This window comes from Bubalus bubalis, chromosome 23 (assembly GCF_019923935.1).
Source record: "Bubalus bubalis isolate 160015118507 breed Murrah chromosome 23, NDDB_SH_1, whole genome shotgun sequence".
Lineage (NCBI taxonomy): Eukaryota > Metazoa > Chordata > Mammalia > Artiodactyla > Bovidae > Bubalus > Bubalus bubalis.
In genome coordinates this window covers 17,246,174-17,259,811 of record NC_059179.1, presented here as the reverse complement: position 1 = coordinate 17,259,811, position 13,638 = coordinate 17,246,174, and the positions used below count along the sequence as shown (strand labels likewise).

At 47.5% G+C, this 13,638-nt stretch overlaps 1 protein-coding gene across 45 annotated transcripts in view; it reads left to right on the top strand.

Annotated features, from left to right (window-relative positions):
- Positions 1–1,960: 1,960 nt before the first annotated feature.
- Positions 1,961–13,638, top strand: part of SORBS1 (sorbin and SH3 domain containing 1) — a 231,492-nt gene continuing 219,814 nt past the window's right edge. For 38 of the 45 annotated variants that reach the window (XM_044935433.2, XM_044935469.2, XM_045164213.1 and 35 more), the window contains exon 1: positions 1,961–2,136. In XM_044935433.2, the coding sequence (XP_044791368.2) occupies positions 1,977–2,136 (160 nt within the window). In that variant the 5' untranslated portion in view covers positions 1,961–1,976. Of the gene's footprint in view, positions 2,137–3,488; positions 3,593–13,638 lie in introns of all 45 variants that reach the window. The other 7 variants (XM_044935451.2, XM_044935446.2, XM_044935442.2 and 4 more) reach the window with 2 other exon arrangements.

Here is a 13,638-nt window from a genome sequence, read left to right as displayed (position 1 = left end):
CTGCATTCTTTACCACTGGAGCCACCAGGGAATCCCATTCCTTGTATTACTCCATTTTAGATAAGGGAATTGAGGCATCTGCAGCTTTTGGTATCTGAGAGGGATCCTGGAACAAATCCCCCAAAGATACGGAGGGACAAGCGTATTAGCTGTTTCATTACTTTACTGGCCCAGGAGGAACTGTCTCACCTAGATCGTGGAGGAAGTTCATAGCAGAGCCAGGGAAGCTGGACTTCTAGTCTAATGTTCTTTGCACAACAAGAGGATGAGGTGCAAGCTGGGGGAGGCTTGGACTGGGGGCTCCTTAGATTAATAAGTTTTCTAGTGGTTTTTTGTTTATTCGACTGTAGAATAAACTCCCGGGCGGCTAGGAGACTCCGAATTTTTTTTTTCTTTATGCAGCCTAGGACAGCAGGTGCTCAGCAAACAATTGTCCCTGTTCCTTGATATCCAAGCACCTTAGCAGATGTGTTTCCCATGAGACTGTGCAGTCATCAAAGTCTTTCCTTCTCGTGCACACACACAGTCTGCTAACTGGGAACATGCTCTGACTGAAGATTCTTGCCAAGGACAGTGACAAAAATCAGTGGTGTTTAGCCTAAGGGATGGTTGCCCCACCTTCAAGGATGCCCCAGGGATGCAGGAAGCTAGGTGTGGCAGGAGCAAGTTCCAGGCTGGTTACTTGCCGGCATTGACCTTGGGCAGGAGGGTTTCTCCTCTTTGAATTCCCTGTTTTCTTTCTGTAACACTGAGAGGGCTTAGAAGAGGTCAGGATGATATCACAGAGGTTAGCTCTGAACCCATCTAGCAAAGACCTTGTCTCTCCACTTGCGTATGACCCTGTTTTGTTTTATTCACGCTGCTTGACACATTGCCTCCGATCTTGTTTATTTATTCACTCGTTTATTATGAGTGTCTTCCTCACTAAAATGGAAGCTTCATGAGCAGAGGAGGCTTGTCTGTTTCATTTTCGGCAGTAACCCCAGGGCCTAACATATATCTCCCGTGGGACCGCTGAATAATATATCACATGAATGAAGTCTCAGAGCCTGGCTTCAAATCCTGATTGCACCAGTGTGACCCTGACCAAGCCACTTAAACCATTTCAGTTTTCTCACTTGAAAAATATGGATTGGTAATAGCGACTCTCCTGTAAGACTATGAGGATCAAAACAGAGAAAAACTAGGAAGCATTAAGCATATTGGCTGGCGTCAGGTGTATTGATAGTAGAAACACTGCGGGATCGCCAGGCACGGATCTAAGCGCTTTACATGAATGAGTGTGTGTGCGCTAAATTGCCTCAGTCGTGTCCGACTCTTTGCGACCCAATGGACTGTGTAGCCCGCCAGGTTCCTCTGTCCATGGGATTCTCCAGGCAAGAATACTGGAGTGGGTTGCCATGCCCTCCTCCAGGGGAACTTCCCGACTCAGGGGTTGAACCTGTGTCTCTTTTGTCTCTTGCATTGGCAGGCAGATTCTTTACCACTAGCGCCACCTGGGAAGAGCTTTACATACTTTAACTATATTCATCTTTTCTATGTCCTACGAAATAGGTACTGGTTATTAGACCATTTTAAAAATGAGCAAACTGGGGTACAGGGGTTAAGTTATATGCACTCAAGACAGGTTAGGATTTTTTTTTTTTTAATGCCTAATATTCCTTCCCAGCTCCCCTGGGATGATCCCTCAGAAGAATCAGAGGGCGCGCCGGGCCACCTTCCGGCTCAGCCCGAGGCCGCCCAGGACAAAAAAGGGTTACTGGGACCGCGCGCACGTTCTCGGCCGGAGATCCGCGGGCCCGCGCGCCTGGCTCACAATGCAGCGGGGCGGGGCGGGGCGGGGCGGGGCGGGGGAGGGGGGGCGCTTCATCGCCTCCCATTGGCGCACACGCCCCTTCCTGTCACTGCGGAGCCCGGCACCGCCCCCTAGCGCCGCCCGCCTCCCAGGCGCCCCCGGAGTGGACGGTTCCAGACGCATGCTAATAAGGGGGCGGCCGCCGCAGCCCATTGGCCGGCCGCGGAGTGTCGGTGAAGTCAGCGCCGAGTCCCAGAAAAACAGAGCGCGGCCAACTGCAGCGTGTAGTGCGAGTGGGGCAGGACGCGCGCCGCCGGCCCGCCAGCTCGGAGACCCGCAAGGTAAGCCCGCGCCAGCCGCCCCTCGGCCGACGCTTGCTTGATCACCAGCACCGGCGCTGGGGGCGTGCGCCAGCCAGGCCCCCGCGGGCGGCGCCTTTGTCTCACGCTCGGAGGAGGTGCGTTTAAAGGGCCAGCTGTTGGAAGGACTTGGGGGACCCCCTCCCCCCAGAGCATCCCCCGTGGTCGCAGGGGAAACCGTGGCCCCCCTCGGTCGAACCCTCCTTCCTGCCTGCTTGGTGGATCCTCAGTTTTTAAGGGAAAGTTTCCCAGTGTGCCGGGGTTTGGGATAGTCCAGATTTTTTTGTTTTTGGTGGGTGGGGGTACGTGCGATCATGGCCTCTGCAAGGAGAACGTCCGCCTGCTTCAGGCTGGCTGCAATATGGGTGGGTGGAGGAGACATCAAAGCCCGAGTGGATTTACGCTGTAAAGTGAAACTACCGAGGAGAGGCTCCTCTGCAGCAGCCAGAGGAAGAAGGAGGGAACGAGCGGCAGGATGGAGGCTTCTCAGGTGTGTTCATTCATTAGCATCCCTCTGGAGGAGAGGGCGGCGGGAGGAGAGCAAGGACTGTCGGCCTGGCCTAGGACCCGCCAGAATGAGCGGGTACGTGTGTATGTGTGTCCGGGGACGCCGGTGCCTGCTCATCCGGCCATGCTTCTTCATCCTTCATCCCTCAGAGTGACTGGCAGCTTCTTGCTAGCCAGCTCCTCACCGAGATGAACAGAAAGCGACTCCTTTCTCCGGATTTCCCGGGCATCCCCGGCTCTCCTCTGGCTGCTTTCCGAGGTGGCTTCCTTGATAAGCGCTAGCTCCATTCAAGATAGAGGGGGAAACAAGCTTGAAATCATTACGTCCCCCCACCCCCCACGAGGGAATGTGCTGTTGAATTCTGCATCCCGGTTCATCCGCTGTCTTAAAATGGCTTTGAAATTCACCAGTGCATGCTTTCCTCAGGCAGACAGAATTTATTACGCTATTACATTGCTACATAAAAGCAGAAAGGATCCCACTGAGTGTAGCTCGTTTTATCCAGACCCTGGATTTTCCCAGCATGTTCTGGCTGAGCCTTTGAATTTTTGTTGTAAACTGAGCGCTGGGATGCCCCTCTTGTCACAGGGCCGACCTGCCGAAATTGCCCGAATTGATTTCACCATCAATAGGAGGGAGGTTCATTTAGAGATAGCATGGAGCCTATCTAGCTTGTCAGGCCTCTGACATCACCCCTCCCCCCCCCCCCCCCCCACACCCCGGTTGCCCTTTTTCTTTCCTAAGTGAAGGCCAGGGAGGGCTTGTCTATCTCCAAGCCCCTTGGTTGTTGAACTCTAGATTAAATTTTGTGTTTTTGATTGTAAAGGTGGCTTGGTGGTGGTGGAAGAGAAGGGGGTGGAGCAGCCTCAGTGACAGAAAACACATGCTGAACGTTTGGGGACTCCAGATCTCTGGACCTTAGAGACATAGGTGAGGTTAATGGCTGTCTATGGAGCCAGAGGGTGGGTGGGTGGTGTGTGTGTGTGTGTGTGTGTGTGTGTGTGTGTGTGTGTCTGTTGGCTGTGAGGGAGGGAGGGGTGGAGGAGGAGGATTTTGCCAGCAATTTTCTGCCCCACCCTCTTGATGCTGCCTTAAATAGCTCCTTGCCATCAGAGCTCTGATGTTTCAGGCTCTTGGTGGGAGGGGAGGGCTGGGGAGGATTGGTCTGTTGGTACCTCTGTCCTGGGCACTGTTAGAGTGGATGGTTAGGAAGGGGTTAGTTCTTCAGGGGTTGCAGAGAGCTCATTTCTCTGCTGGAGGGCGCTGAGTGGCACTATCTCTGATGACTATCTCTGGTGCAGGGTATTAGCAGCTGAAAAGAGATGCTTTCTACCCCTAGGGTGAAGAGCTGGGAGGGTATTATCATCGTCTGTTACACACCCACTGTCTGTTACACACCCACCCTCAGTTGGACCTTTCCTCCTGTTACCTCCTGCTTTCTTTTATTCTAGTTGGAGAGTTTCTATGAACTTTTCTGAAGGTACTTGGAATGTTGGAAGGTGAGGTAGGAGTTATTGGAAAGCAGATGCTTCTTGGTGTCAGAACAAAGAACTGTATGGGTTTCCGCTTCCCACTTCTCCAAAATAGAGTTCCATATAGATAGCAGAGTCTGGGGTTTTCTCTGCAGAGAATGAATGGGCAAGGTTCAGGGGAGAAAGCTTGTTAGGTAGTATTAGTAATCATCTGGCCATCCAAACTTAGCTCTGGTCTGCTTCCCTGGACTTGGAAATAGATTTGTTGTACAGAGAACTCACTGGTAATTTGGGGTTTAATCTGTCTCTTTGAAAAAGGAAACGGATGGTCTCAAAAAGCTTTAGTGAAAGTCCTCTGGGCCAGAAGCAGGACCTCTGGCTTTGATCTGGTCATGGATCTGCTCTGGGCTTTGGGTTTGTGGCTTCTGCTCTCTGGGCCTCTGCCCTTTTTGGGAAAGTAGAGGGTTTAGGAGTAGATTATTTTCCAGGGTTCCCAACACATAACTGTTCTTAGATTCACAAGACAGTTTTCGATGGCATTTCTAGATTCTTTTCTGTTTGCTAAGCTGATGTTAAATTCACAGTATTGCTCGATGCCATGAAAGAAACATTCCAGGACTCAGACTTCTGTTGGATATTCAGATTCATCTGTTCCTTGATTAGTGTGATTGGGGGAGGCTTTGCTGTATCTAAGTAATTTAGAGTTTGAACATCTCAGAGTGAGGTACAGCCCCTCAGTGTGGGGGGCTTGGAACTCTAGCTGGGGTGACAGAATGCTGAGGAAAGGGAATTTCTATAATTCATTCCTGTGTATGTTTAATTCACTGCTTCATTTATGGTTATACAGGTGGGTGTTTGAATATCTGGGACCTGAGAGTTGGACAAGACCTCTGTGGTTGCCAGGTTCATCCCCCTCACTGGGGAATTTGAGGAATTGGGTGGCTTGGCTGTTCAAGGTCAAATAGCTAGAAAGATGCAGAGCTGGGCAGAAACTCAGGTGGATTGACTCTAGGTTTTGTGTTCTAAATATACCTCCTATGCCCCCTCTTCCTCTGAGAGCAATGATACTAAGACGGGGTAGAGAAGAGCAAGGAGAGATTAGGAGCAGAAAGGAGAGGTTGGGGAAATAGACCAGGTAGGAGATTGGGGGCTGGTCAGGTAAGGAAGGGGAAAACAGACACCTGACTTGGAGGAAGAAGAGATGGAGCTGGAAGGGGGAGGCTCTATCAGCTGTGAAATAGCAGATTTCTGCAGCCCTTAGAGTGAAGTAAGGGATTGCTTTAGACAATCATTGGAGAGGATGGATAGAGAGTCCAGGAAGGGCTGAGACTGACTTGGGAGTCAGTCCCCTGGGATCTCTCTGTTGACCCTTAGCTTGCAGTGTTTGGTTTCAGAGCCAACTCAGGCCTTTGAAGCCAGTGGGGCAGGCAGAACTTAAACATGTGGAAAGTCAAATGTGCTGGGAGTGATGCTGGAAAATGCTGAGGTGGGAACCCATTCTGCTGAAGTACCAGTTCTGGGTTGTTGTTGTTTTTTTGTTTTTGTTTTTTTTTTTTTTTGCTTTTTAAATGCAAAACTAAAAAGTTTTCCATGGAATTTCTTTTCAATGCAAACAGCATTTTCTCCTGTCTCTTATTGGTGCTTTGTACATTTTCTGAGATGGTGATTTGTGTAAGAATGTTTCATGTACTCCCTTTGTAGAGGAGATACTTGGAGGTAAATGATTTGCTTGACTGTGGCATGTCTGAAGGGAGCTTCTGGCCCTTGACCTGAGCTAAGCCTCAGAATGTTTAAATGAGCAATTAAAGAGCTGTGAACAGTGGTTAGCCAGATTAGTAACCATTCGAAGGCAAGGATAAAAGGTGATAATACTTTGAAGTCTGTAGCCCAAGCCTACCCTGGCATATGCAGTGTCATTTATTTTGGCCTAGGAAGTAAGTACCTGGAGAATCCCAGGGATGGCGGAGCCTGGTGGGCTGCCATCTATGGGGTGCACAGGGTCGGACACGACTGAAACGACTTAGCAGCAGCAGCAGGAAGTGTCTCTGTGAATCCTTTAGCTGTTCCTTCTTTTTGTGTGTGGTTACTCATGTCTGTCTGTCCCTGTGTCTTGCTGTCTTCCCGTCCTTTTCCTCCCATACCCACCTCTATCCATTTCTTTTTCTCTCTTCCTATTGTATCTTTTTCTTTGATCTCCTCTCCCATCTTTTATTTTCTGTCAATGACATAACTAATTGTAATATATTTAAGATGTTATTAAAATCTCATCCTCTCTGTTTGAAATCAGTTGAGTTCACTTTTTTTGAATGTGTGTATGCGTTTTACACACGAAAAAACAAACCAAACCCAATTAAATTGCTTTTTACTTCTGTGTGGTCTTCCATTGAGAGAGAGAGAGAGAGAGAGAGAGAGAGAGAGAGAGATTTTTTTTTTCCCCCTCTCTGATCCTCTTCTGTGGTCAGTAGTGAGTCTTTACAGAAAAAAAAAAAATTTCCCAGTTCACTGTCACGTGGATATTATTGTTTTTATAACAAAACCAGTCACAACAATAGAAAAAGTTTCCACCCTTGTTTGTGGACACAAGGGACACCCTCTCCCAAGAGATGTGCCCTATTTCTTGACTTCCTTCCATGGAAAGAGTGTCTGCAATGTATTCTCTAACAGAGGCCTGTGCTATAAGGGGTCGGAGGTGCTGATGGTCGAGCTGGGGTTTTATCAGTGATCCTGGTAATCTTTAGAGAGGGGATGGGAGAAAGATGGACAGGCTTATGACCAAGAGAAGATATGTAGGAAACATTCAGTGTGATAGTTTTTTTTTTGTTTCCCCAGGCAGAGCTAAGTTACCCAGCAATAGCAGGGCCCAGACCACTTTGGAAAAGAATGACATGCTTCTCAACTTTCCCATTCATGCTGGGACCCAACACAGGGAGGGTAGGCAGCCCTTGAGAGGTTGCTGGTGTCAAGTCCCGGGTGCTTTGATGGATGCATGCGATGGCACTTCTTCTGACTCTTGTAATAATTATAGAGATGGTTGAATCTTGATGCTCAGCGGTCAGCAGATAGCTTAGTGTCTACAGTGGGCCTCTCAAACAAGAAGTCACCAATTTTTATGTTAAAAATTCACATGAGTTTTGTCTTCTGTAATACATCTGTGCTGGTTTTTAGTGTAAAAGCATTTAAAACACTTCACTGTTGGGTGCAATTGATGTTCCAGAAAAACATTGTGTTTGGGGTCTTCTCTTGTCCATACCAGCCCTAAATATGCACAGCAAGGCCCAGAGCCCAGTCAGAGAAGCCCGCGGTGGGGCAGGTGTCACATGTGGTGCTGGGAACTGTTCACCCAGCTTTTCCTGCTGCCTCTGCGAGACCCACTGATGTGCCATCGTTCAGAACTGTTTCATGTTCCCCCTGGTCTTTGATCCTTCTCCAGAAGGCCTGTTTCTCCTTTGCCTGGTGAACGCCTACTCCTTTCAGATGTCCTCACATCTCAAAGAGGTGCTTTCTTCCCGTGTTTGCCTATCGCAGTAGCCGGGGACCTGTTTTCTCTACTGGATTATGAGGTCTGACAAGAGAGAATTTGTGTTTCAGCTCTTTTAAAATTAAAATTTAATTTGTATCAAAGTCATATATATGACTTTAAAAGTCAAATAACACTGCAAGGCTCAGGAAGAAGGCTGTGTCACTCCTCATCCTGATGATCCACTCCCCAGGGCTAGTCATGGAACATGATTTTCTGTTGCTGCAGGAACAAATTACCACCAACGTAGTGGCTTTAAAGCAACACAAATTTAAGTTACAGCTCTCTGGCTTAGAAGTCCGAAAAGGGTCTCACTGGGCAAAAGTCAAGATGGTGCCAGGGCTGCATTCTCTTCCTTGCGTCTTCCACTTTCTGGAAGCCGCCTGCATTCCTTGGCTCATGGCCACCTTTCAACATCTTCAAAGCCAGCAATGGCCAGTTGAGTACTTCCGTCCATCACTGACCTTCTAACATAGTCACACCTTCCTGACTGCCTTCCCCTTCCTTTTTCCACTTTTAAGGACCCTGTGGTTACTTTGGGCTCACCCGGATAATCCAGGATAATCTCCCTGTTTGAAGTTCATTTGATTAGCAGCCTTTCTTCCACTTGCAACGTTAATTCCCTTCTGCCATGTATTGATACCATGTTTGTGGGTTGGGGGATTAGGATATGGGCGTCTTCATCTTGGAGGGGCCATTACTCTGCCTTCCGTAGTCACTTCCAGGCCTTTTGGCTGTTTCTGCTGATAGTACTGTTGTCCTGCTGTGGATTAGAGGAGCGCTTATTCCCCTCTTCTCTCTTCTCCCCACATGCTTGGTTTCCTTCATGTCCTCCCAGTGTGGTCTATCACAGTTTTTTGTTACACTGATAGTCAATACTTACATTATTTTGACTGTGTAGATAGAGTTCCTGGCTGAGCCTTACAGTTGTACTGTAATGAAATTTCTTGTACATTTTTTTGAGTTAATAATTGCTTTTTTCCTATTGATTTAGTTTCCTTTGTGGTTATCCCAGAGTTTCTGAGAGGCTTTTGAAAACCTCTCTGTTTTATACACATGTTCTTTTTTCTTTTACTGCAATCTTTTTTCCCTTGGAGGTCTCACTCCCAGAGGCCTCAGTTCCTCCCCTTTATTCCAAGCTGACTGACTTCTAGGCCTAGGGCATGACTCGTCCTGGGGATTCCCTCACTTTACTCTGGTTGGAGCCTCCGTTTTCTGTTGATTTATTCCTCAGGAGTTTCTGAGAGAGGGTCTGTACAAGTCAGTCACCTCAAACTTGCTTGTCTGAACTGTTCTTACTCTGCATTCACATTTGATTGGTGTTTTGATTTGTTTAGAATTTTAGGTTGAAAGCCATTTTCCCTTAGAATTTTGAAGGCATGGCTCCACTGTCTCCTAGGTTCCAATATTAATGTCAAAATTTGAATGCTATTTTGATTCTTCATCATTTATGGATAACCTTTTTTTTTGTTGTTGTTGAAAGTTTTAGGATCCTTTGCCTTTCCCTATATTTGGATTGTTCTTGCTTTGAAAATTATTATGCTGGGTCCTTGTTGTGTTCTTTTGATCTGAATACACACTGTTCATTTTGGGGACATTTTCTTATATTTTTCTCTGTTAATTTCCTTTTGTCCTTTTTCGTGTTTTGTCTTTGGAACTCCCATTACTTAGATGTTGGACATCCTGGGTCAAGTTTGTAACTTTAAAATCTTTTATTGTTTTCCATTTTACTTTGAAGATTCATTTTTCTTTTTTTTCTTTTTTCTAAATAGCATCTTGTTCTTGCTTCATGGGTGCAATGAATTCACTTATATATGTTGTATTTTGTTTGTTTTTGCTATTTTTCTGCTTCTCCTGTGTTGTCTTTGTTTCTGTCAAGTCCCTTTTTCTGCTTCTTTTGGTTATTGTATTTCCCAGTGGAACCATCTTTCCATGCATGCTGATCACTGACGGTTTATATTTTAAGAGTGGACACCAAGATGCTGATTGGGGATCTGTGGGACAAGGAAGGGGGCTTGTGAACCTCATTGTAGGGTCATTCAGTAGACAGCCTCCCCTTTTTTAACTGGAGACACCTAGATATTGGTGTCTGTAGATCTTGGGGAACGTTGGGTGTTCCTGGAGAGGAGTGTGCCTGGGGGGTGTAACAGGCTCTGTGTTGTTCCTTCTAGGAGCCTTGATGGGGAAGGAGGCAGGGTACCCTGGTTGGTATGCAGACTTTCACTCTGTCTGTCTGTTTTCCGAAAGTTGCTCCGTGCTTTCCCTACCTCCCTCAGCTGTATCTCTCCCTCAGCTGTGTCTGAATCTGAATCAGAATGTCTGGTGTAATTTGCCTAAACTGTGATCCTCCAAGTCCTGCTGGCCCAGGGAGGGAGGTCGCCAGACTGAGCAGATTGAAGGAGGGACCCTGGAGTCTGATTGCTCCCTGCGCCAACTTTCAGCAGGCTCCCCTCTTCCTATTCCCCTCCCCTTCTCCCCTCACAGTCCCTGGTGCCCCCTCCCTTCCCGAGCCTTCTCCTGTTTTTGTGGCCTAGGCACCATTTGTTCAGTGGTTTTCTACCCTGCTTGTACTCAGCAGAGCAGATGAAGCAGAAACCTGAATCAGTGAGTACCTGGCAATTGGCTCTCTGTCTTTGAGAATTCTGTTAACATATCTCATCAGCCATTGTCTCCTTTCCATTAAAAAGCAGATTCCTCTGCTGTCCTTTTCGTGGGGTTCTGGGAGAGAGCAGAGATAAATGTGGGTGTTCTGATCTGACTAGGAATTTGTTTCATCTCTTTATCCAAGCCTCTAAACAGGCACCTGAAACATAGTATATTCCCAAGAAATGTTTGTTAGATGATTGGATGCATGTTTCTAAGATGGCATGCACACAGTAACTCCTCATATTTCAAGAGAGTGCCCAACATACCATCTTACAAAAATGTATCCATTGTTTATCCTGAGATGGATGTGATAACAAGCAGCGGGCAGCTCCTGGCTCCCTCCCCATGAGGGGTCAGATAAGAAGCACTGTGAGATGGATTATAGACTGTTGGGCAGGTAAGTGACGAGGCCCACCTGTCATGTCCAGCCCTGTCACTAACTACCTGGGTCACCTTGAGCAGTCACTTAACCTGTCTGGATTGTGGTTTCCTCAGCCTTCAGTTGAGCTGTTGGTCAGAATTGGATTCAGTTCACTGCCCCGAGTGCCTGCTGTGTGTGAGCCACAGTGCAGGGTCCCTCTGGGTATCTCTTTAGTTCAGTATTTTGTACTTGTGTCTCTTACAGCGTGTGTCACACTGAATGGATCTTGTTTGGTTTATGTGTCTTTCTCCTGATCTAGTTCAGTGACTTGGATGGGGTAAGTAGTCTGCAGATTTCACCTCTTACTCTTTCTAGATGTGGGCTCTTGGTGCGGGCTGCATGGAGTTGTATTAGTATCTCCTGTGTCTGCTACAGTCAGCTCATAGGAGATGTGTGCAAACTTAGATTTTTCCACTTAGAAAGAGTACATCAAGGAGATATGAAAATGTGAGTTGCTCTGCCAGGATCCCCAAACCTTGTTTGCAGAATGAGGCCTCACTGGTTGGGAGTTTAGCTGTATACGCCCTGGCTCGCTCATGGAGAGGGGGGATGTGAATGCATTAAGTCAGTGGAGACAGCAGTCCTGGGCCATAGCTCTGACAGTAGGGGATTGTTCCCCCAAACAGATCTCAGTCATGTAGTTGTTTAACCAGCCTCACAGTGAACTAAGATTTGTATTTGTACTAATTAAGAAAATGAATTAGAGGTATTGTACTGTATTTATGGTGTTTAAAAATGTTTAAGTGCTGTCTTATAACTTATTTTGGTTTTCCCAGACCTGTGAGCTGAAGTGCCAGGATGAGTAAGTGGAAATTTCAGGGAGGTAGATTTATTTCTGTTGAACCTTTAGAAGACTTGCCTCTGTAGTTTTTCATCTTGAGAGCCTCTCCCTCCTGGTCTGCTTTGGGAGGCCTGAGCTCCTGGTCAAGCTGAGGCTAGATGTCCAGTGAGCAGGGAACCTGAACAATCGATCCTTGTGTGGCAATGAAGTTGTGGCACCTGAAAAGCCCTTGGCTTTTGATTTGTTCAACAAATAGTTACTGAGCTCCAACCACAGGCTGTGCTAGGGTCTGTGCTGGTCTCTGTGACTATAGCAGTGACCAAAAGAAATGGCACCTGGTAGCCTAGAATTTAGAGACTAGAGTTGAACTTTCCAATCTGGTAGCCAATAGCCACATGTGACTCTCTAAGTTGAAATTAACTAAAAGCTAGTCACTTATTCGTGTTCAACTCTTTGTGACCCCATGGACTATATAGCCCGTCAGGCTCCTCTATCCATGGAACTCTCCAGGCAAGAATACTGGAGTGGGTTACTAAAATGAAGTACAATGTACAATTCGGGTTCTCGGTCACACTAGCGGCGTCTCAAGTCTTCCATAGCCACGTGAGACTAGCGGCTGCCCTGTGCACAGCAGACCAGGTGTCTGTGATCAGCCTTGCTTCACACGCCTCTGAGGCACAGAAAGGCCATTAGTTTAAGGTCTTGCAGCTGGATGGGCCTGAGCTGGAGCTTGGCTCGCCTCTTCTGGAAGTGAGATCAGGGAGCAGAGTGATGAAGGGGTGGCCTCTGTGCTCAGGCTGCCTGGGTCCCCATCCTCGCTCTATGAGTTATGCGTCTGTACCTCAGTTGCCTCACCTGTAAAATGGAGAAAAATAATAGTGCCCACTTCACAGGGTTGCACAAGCCTTTAGAGCTGTGCCTGACACATAGTCATCACTTTAATGCTGGTGGCTGTATTGAGAATGAGAATGGGTCAGAAGTTACTGGTAGTGTCAAGGGGGTGTGTTCAACCGTGGAGTTGAAAAAGAACATTGGCCAGTGAAGCTGTGTTTGTAGAGCTGACCAACCATCTGGAGAGGGACATAGAACTGAGTATTTCTAAGCCTCTTCGGTCATGTGAGCTGATGTGAAAATGCCAGCATGTTCACGAAGCCCCAGTACTGGTCACTGGTACTCGGAGCAAGAATCCTTTTGATGTCCCCTTTCTTCTGGTCTGCTTCTACCCATAACCCTTTCTCCTGTCCCCAAACATTCCTCCCCCCTCTGCCAACATCTCCCCCTTGGAAGGATGAGGTCACAGATGTTGACCATTACCCATGGAGCAAAGGGATATGCCAAAGGACTGCAGAAGAGAAAAGGGACAGAGCCAGGTAATTTAGCAGTTGGGATCCTGGTCTTTTCTTGGAAGTTTCTATCCCTTGGTGATTTGCATTCCCATTATAGCTCAGCCTTGCAAGGAGGTCCATCTGATGTCCATCCAGCCCACTTTGCTGGATGAAGAGAGAGAGAGCTCTGCTGTTAGCCCCAGGGTCGGGAGGGTGCCCATTTGTGAGGTGAGTCCCTGCTTACATGTGGAACTTTTGTTTAAGAAGTACTTTAATAACCACAGTCTCATTGCACTCATTAAACAAATACTAGTGAATAGTGTAGACATAGACCCCACCCTCCTCAAGTTTATTTCCTCATTAACACTCAGAGGGTTGGGCTCTTGTCTTCCCCAGCAGGCATTCCAGTTTGTTTTGGGTTGTGAGTAGGAAGGTTTTGGGTGACAAGTGTGTGGGACGTCGGGGGAGTGAGGATGCTCTAGACATACATATAGCCACGTGGCAGGTAGTAGAGAGAGGCCAGTGATGGACCTGAAGTCAGGCGTGTAGTCATGACTGACCCAGGAATGACTGTGAGGAGTCTGTTCCTGGCAACCTGGATTCTCAACATGACATAAAGATGCTGCCTGAGTTCCAACACCAGTGAGCAGGAGTACTGACTACTGTACCTTAACCTGTACGTGGCTCTGCCCATGTCAGTCCCAGGTGGGCCTTGACTTTTCATCATCAGAGGGATCTTCTAGCTCATGGCAGCTGTAACTGCCATAAGGAACAGGCACTCAGTTGATCCCGGATGAGGAAACTCATTCCTCAT